Source organism: Pipra filicauda, unplaced genomic scaffold (assembly GCF_003945595.2).
Source record: "Pipra filicauda isolate LSUMZ 115617 unplaced genomic scaffold, ASM394559v2 scaffold1112_size28465_pilon, whole genome shotgun sequence".
NCBI lineage: Eukaryota > Metazoa > Chordata > Aves > Passeriformes > Pipridae > Pipra > Pipra filicauda.
In genome coordinates, this window is record NW_024103555.1 from 1 (window position 1) to 6,452 (window position 6,452).

Sequence of the window (6,452 nt, forward strand, 5' to 3'; positions counted from 1 at the left end):
TGATCCACCATCTCTCTGCAGTGATGACTGACACCGCTCCTCTCTTGGTTTCCCAGTTTAGACCTGCCCAGAAATTGCTAACACCTACTTATCCCTCCTCCAATGCTTACTTGGCTCCTTCAGCCCCCTTCTCCCTGGGCAGAGCCTGCTCATTAATGAGAATAATCATAGCAATCAGAAAGCAAAGGCTGCAGGAAGTCCCCTCCTGCAAATCAGGCTCTGAATCACCAGGTTTCCTGCTGGAACACAGCTGTGACCAGGGCACACTTGTGCTGTCTGTCCTGGGAACTGATTTGAAGCAGTCCTGGCCATCTCCTCCCAGTACAACAAACATCAGCCTGGGCTGAGAGAAGTGCTAAAACACAGGCTCGCTTTAAGCAGCTTCCCCTCCCAGCTCCACACTCTTCTTGTGTGTCCTCCTGAGCTGGGCTGCCTTGCTGGGCCAGAGCTTCTCCCAGATTCACCTGCTGCTGCAGCTGAAGGGCAGCCTAAGCTTTAATGGATGGTGCTCCACCCTAAGGAAAGCCCTGGCACATCAGCATTGCAAGGGCTTCATCTAGAGCAGGACCAGGGTCTAAAGCAAGCCAGCACAGCTGTGTCCCACACCAGCCCACACCACAGTCCTACGGGTTTGGTGAAGAAGGGGGACGATGAAGATGAGAACCAACATCACGCACTTCGAGACACTTCCATGGGCAGTGGCAAGGCAAGCCCAGAGCCCAGCTCCCCGCAGGCCATGTCTAAGCCAGAGGGCTCACGGCTAAAACGGAGAGAAGATGTTCTCATCTCAACAGAGGAAAGTCCTTCCTCTCTTGGGAACCGGGGACCTGGACCTGGCCATCCTTGTGCTGCTTCTGGCCTTTGCTCTTGAACCCCTCTGAGCTCAGCCAAGGTCCTTGGAGCAGAGAAACCCTCCAGGGACACTACCCTGAGGAGTAACCCAGAGGAGGTTTACTTACCTCTCCTTCTGCTCATGCTTGATTTGTTCTATTTTGTAATCAAGCAGAGCTTTCTGCTTCTCAGAGAGGGCTTCATACTCGTCCACATCCACATCCCAGAGACGTTCTTCCTCTCTCCGGGCAGCTTCTTCCTTCTCCCATGCTTCAGCACAGACCACAAGAGAAGCCATCAGTGACTGCGAGCAGAGCTTGGGGTTCTGGGTCAGCTGGGAGGATTCACAGCTCTTTCCTGACCCAGCCTCTCACCCTGCCAGGAGACACTGCGGAGCTCACATCCCTGCTCCAAAATTCAGACAGCCCCCCAAACTGTGGCCTGGCTCAGGTGCACCACAGCTGTGGACAGCTGGCTGGGAGCTGGTCACTGAGCCACGCCAGCTTGCACTTGCACCCAAGCTTTAATGATGGAGATTAAGGTGAGTCTTACAGCCTCAGCTCTGCTGTATTTAAAGAAGCTGTGAGCTGAGTGCTGGCTACACTGAGGCAGAAGGTGGAAGGATCAATAAAAAGATTTCTTACAAGCTCTGCTGCAAACCCAGATACACACAGCTAAGGTTGAGGGCTTGAGAGAGATTTGAGAGGGGTGGAGATATCTCACCTTTCCACTCTTTTTTAGCTGCCCTCTTCTCTCTTGCAGCTATCTGCCTGCCTTTCCAAAACTCAGAATCCTGGAAGATGTTCACAACGTGGATATGAGGGCAATTGCTGACAGCTTTGAGCACGCACAGGAGAGAAGATGCCAGGCTGCTTGCAAAGAGGGTCTCCAGGCCATCAAACACCACTCCCTTGTAGCAGTCACTCAGCTGCCAGGAGAGACAAACAGGAACAGCGAGTCAGCCATCGCACACGTTGGGCTCGCAGTGGGTCAGTAAACGCAGATGTCTCAGGACACCAGTCACTGTCATTCCAAGTGCATTAGCTACAACCAGCTTGGATCTGCCAACTTAGGGCATCTGCACCTTCCCCCAAGGATCCCTGCATGCGGCACAGGATCCTCCAGCAGCAGGCATAGACCTCCTCCTCCTCCTCTCCGAGCTGTACCTCACTGCCTGTCTCTCTGGAGCAGGAACGTCTCCGTTTCCCCCACGCCACGTACCCGCAGCCGTTCAGAGATGATTTCCACCAGCAATTCCTCAGGCAGCACACAGCTCCAACACTTCCTCTTTTTCTCCTTTCTCCCCGTCCTGGTGAGGATGGTCAGTCGCTGTGGCGCAGGAGCAGTGGCGCAGGAAACGGCTGCCATCTGCAATGTGGAACAGGCTAAGGAAAATAAACCCCTGCAGAAAGCCCTGGACAGTTCCCAGTGCTGGGCTCGCATCTGGGCTTCCTCGCTAGCAGAGACAAGGGCAACCCTGCAGTGCAGGCCCTGGAGGGCCCGTCCCTTGGCCAGCAGAGACCCAAGCTTGCAAGCCCCCGGCACAGCCTCCCACAGCTTTGCTTGCTGCCTGCAGCCAAGTTAGCCAGGAATACACTTTGCCCACAAACCATTAAGAACCAATGGTGCTTTTCTGCCAGAGCACATTCCCACCCCAAGCCATGCCCAGCTGGCCCTTGGCACTACAGACCCTGCACCAGGCCCTTGGTGACAGGGAGCCTCCACTGTAAGCAGCCCTTTCCCATCTCAACAGCAACAGAAAGGTCCCAGTGCAGATCATGTTTCACCTTAGAGGTCACTGAAAATCTTGCCTGGGGTTTGTCAGATGCCTTATCCTTGGTTGCTGAAGCGCTCTGGGGTCCAGCACTGAGGGTCTTCTGGTTGGCTTTGTCCCCAGGGCTGGGCTGGGTTTTCTTGGCCTCAGCACCCTTTTTACCTGCAGAGGGGACAGATGGCTCAGCAGGGCTGTGAGGAGCGAGCAGGCACCTTCCACCCCAATGGGCACAGCCTTGCCCCTGGAAGGGACATGGCACTTGTCCCCCAGCCTGCTGGGCACTGGCAGCACTGCTTCCCAGAAGCAGCTCCTTCCCTGCTTATCAGCAGGACACAGCACACCAGCCCAGACTGGATTTTAAAGCCAGCTCTAGGTCCCTCCTAACAAACGTGCACGCAGGTGACACTGCTAGCACAGTAGATCCCCTACGGATCAAGCCAAAGATTTGCCCTCCAGGACCATTGTTTCCATACCTTGCACCCATCCTGCATTTTCACACGGAGACTGTAACATGCAGCCCTGCCCCAGCTGCATCACCCATCTCTGCTGGAGCTAAATCCTCCGTGTGGGAAAACCCCAGCTGGGATCCACACCCTTCTTCCTTCCACCAGCTCTGAACCCAACCAAATTCAAAGCGGAGCAATGCAAAACTTCTCCCCACGCTGAGTAGGTCTGCCCTCACCCTGCAGAGCTGGGCTGAAAGAAGCTTCAGCACCACTTCTGATGCCCCAGGGGCAGCATCTGGCTTCTCCCAAACAGACAGATGGCACTTGTTCCTCTGCAGGGAGTCAAGGGCAGCAGGAGTCACCCTCCTGCATGGATGGAATGGCAGAGGATCCCTTGGGTCCCCAGGATGGATCAGCACTCAGGGATACAAACTGCCGTCGGGCTCAGGATGCAGCTGCCAGCACCGATTTCCCTGCAAATTCTGCAGTGAGTCAAGCTCTGGAGAGGAGATTGTGCCCAATGCATGGGATTGCAGAGGCTCCCTCAGGTCCCCAGCATCAATCAGCAACCAGGAATAGACACAAAATCCCACCCTGAAGAGTTCTGGGGAGGTGTCCCTTAGCGAGGGGACAGTATCACCCCACCAGGGCGGGGCTGGCAAGTGGGAGGCTGCTCCAGGGGTCTGCAAGAGGCCTCGTGCTCTGCTCGGCCCCAGCACTGGCTGGTCCCAACAGCCCCGGCTGCCCCCGGCCCTGGGCAGCTCTGCTGCCACAGGCTGTGCCCTCACCGTGGCCCTGCAATGGCCCTGCCTGTCCCTCACCCGTGGCCCTGCCCGTGGCCCTGTCCCTTGGCTCTCTCTCTCTGCCAGCTCAGTGTGGGGCACACGGGCTGGGGGTCCCTCCCAAGCCCCCCGGGCAGCCGGCGTTGGCTGGGGGGATGTGAGGGCTGGGCCTGCTCAGCACAGCCCTGGCCTCGTGCCCAGCGCCTCTTTCCTGCCCCACACAAGAGCTTCCCGGCCCCCCCAGGGCTCCCCTGCTGCTGCCTCTGCTCCTGGCCCTGCCTTTGCTGCTCCCTTGGCTGGGGCAGCGGCTGCAGGGGGGGATGGCAGCAGCTTCAGCTCCACGGCACTTCCTGAGGGGAGCTCAGCCCGGGGGGGACGGGCAGGGACCTGATGGGGATGGACAGGGGCCCAGCAGGGACAGCCAGGGCCTGCAGGGGAAGGCACAGGGACAACCTGGCCCCCCACACTGCCAGGGCTGTCTCTGCTCCTCCTTGCAGGCTCCGTGGCCAGGCACAGTTTGTGTTCCTGGGTGCCCACCATCTCAGCACTTGGAGACGCTCAAATCAGCACCCGCAGCTCTGCAGCAAAGCCCCAGCTCACCTGGCACACAGGGGATGGACACAGCACCTGCTCAGGGATGGGCATTCACAGCTTCTGTCTCTTCCCCACCACGGGGCTCTCCTTCCTCAGCAGCACCTCTGCCTTGCACTTATTCTCAGCCTCACCTCAGGGACAGCTCTGGGCTCACCTCCGCGCCACTTCTCAGCCTCACCTCAGGGCCTGGGCTCAAGGACAGGAACCTGCAGGGAGGGGACATCATGTGCAAGCTGAGGGCTGCCTGCTTGCACTGGCCTCTGGGCTTCTTTCTCCTTCTAGAACCATCCCAGAACTTGTCCTGCTTTTCTAACACCACACATTCACAGACTAACCTTGGAGATAGATATGGACACACATCTCTATCACCCTGGGGATAGAGCCTCAAGCAGGTGCTGCCATAGGAATGGGAATCAGAGAATCCCAGAATCAGCCGGGTTGGAAAAGACCTCCGAGATCATCGAGTCCAACCCTGGATCCAACCCCGCCGTGCTTCCCAGACCATGGCACTGATGCCACATCCACTCTCACCTTCAACACCTCCAGGGACAGGGACTCCACCCCCTCCCTGCCCAGCCCATTCCAAGGCCTGATTACTCTCTTGGGAAAAAATTGCTTCCCAATATCCAACCTAAACCTCCCCTGGCACAGCTCAAGACCCAGCCCTCTTGTCCTACTGCTGCTTCCTGGCACAACAGCCCCACCCCCACCTGGCTACACCCTCCTGGCAGGGACTTGCAGAGAGTCAGGAGGTCTCCCCTGAGCCTCCTCTTCTCCAGCCTCACCAACCTCAGCTCCCTCAGCCTCTCCTCACACCACTTGTGCTCCACTCCCTTCCCCAGCCTCGCTGCTCTTCTCTGCTCCTGCTCCACCCCTCCAGGGCCTTCCTCAACTCAGGGGCCCAGAGCTGGACACAGCACTCCAGGGGTGGCCTCACCAGCGCTCACTCCAGGCCAACAATCCCTTCCCTGCTCCTGCTGCCACACTCTTCCTCAGCCAGGCCACCATCCCTTGGCCCTCTTGGCCACCTGGCCACACTCTGCCTCCTCTTCAGCTTCCTGTCCATCCCCACTCCCAGCTCCCTTTCTGCCTGCCTGCTCTCCAGCCACTCTGGCCCCAGCCCGGGGGGCTGACGGGGCTTCTTGTGGCCAAAGGGCAGGACCCGGCCCTTGACCTGCTTGAACCTCATCCCCTTGCAATCAGCCCATGGATCCAGCTTGGCCAGGTCCCTCTGCAGAGCCCTCCTGCCTTCCAGCACATCAACACACCCCCAGCTTGGTGTCACCTGCACATTTGCTGATGAAATGCCTGGTTCTGCAGGAGCTGCAGATGCTCAAGGGGCAGCAGGACCAAGTCAGGAGCCTGGGGGGGCCTGGGGGGCTTTGGGGTGTGGGAGGGTCCTGGGGGAGCTGGGGAGGGGCTTTGGGGATTGGGGGTACAGACCAGGACAGACCAGTACAGACCAGGACAGACCAGTAGCTCCTCACTGCTCCCCAGATCTCTCCTGGAGCTGGGCCACGTTGTCGTGGGACACCTGAGGACCCCCCAGTGCCCTCCCAGTACAGCCCAGTGCCCCCAGTACAGCCCACTGTGCTCCTGTCCCAGGGTGCCGGGCGATCCCAGGTCTTGAGGGCATTGGGGGGTCAAATGGACCTGTAGGGGGAGAGGATTAAATGGAAAAGGGGGGTTGGGGGACATTTGAGGGGATTAAATGGGCCTGGGGGGGAGAGGATGGGCAGCACCACCAGTAGGTGAGTCCTGAGACCCCCCTGGTGTCCCCAAGACCCTCTTTGTGTCCCCAGTTCCCTCCTTAACACCCCAAGACCCCCCCGGTGTCTTCATTTTCCCCAGGGCCTCCCCATGGCCCCAATTCCCTCCTTGACGCCCCCAATTCCACTGTCCCCAAATTCCTCCCCACTGTCCCCAAACTCCATCCCTGATGTCCCCAACCCTCCATCTCACCCCAGGAGCCCCCCCTGGACCCTCTGAGCACAAAAACGTCCCCTCTCCCCCCCACACTCACAG

The 6,452-nt window shown here is 58.7% G+C and overlaps 1 protein-coding gene across 1 annotated transcript; it reads right to left on the reverse strand.

Annotated features, from left to right (window-relative positions):
• Positions 1–677: 677 nt before the first annotated feature.
• On the reverse strand, positions 678–2,805 carry LOC120323490 (hydrocephalus-inducing protein homolog; the record flags this gene model as incomplete). The annotated part of the gene is made up of 5 exons (XM_039382484.1): positions 2,643–2,805; positions 2,053–2,199; positions 1,555–1,759; positions 960–1,101; positions 678–760 (listed from the first exon to the last, which is right to left on the reverse strand). Coding segments are annotated over exons 2-5 (577 nt in total), but the record flags the coding sequence as incomplete, so codon positions are not given.
• Between the last annotated feature and the right edge of the window lie 3,647 nt (positions 2,806–6,452).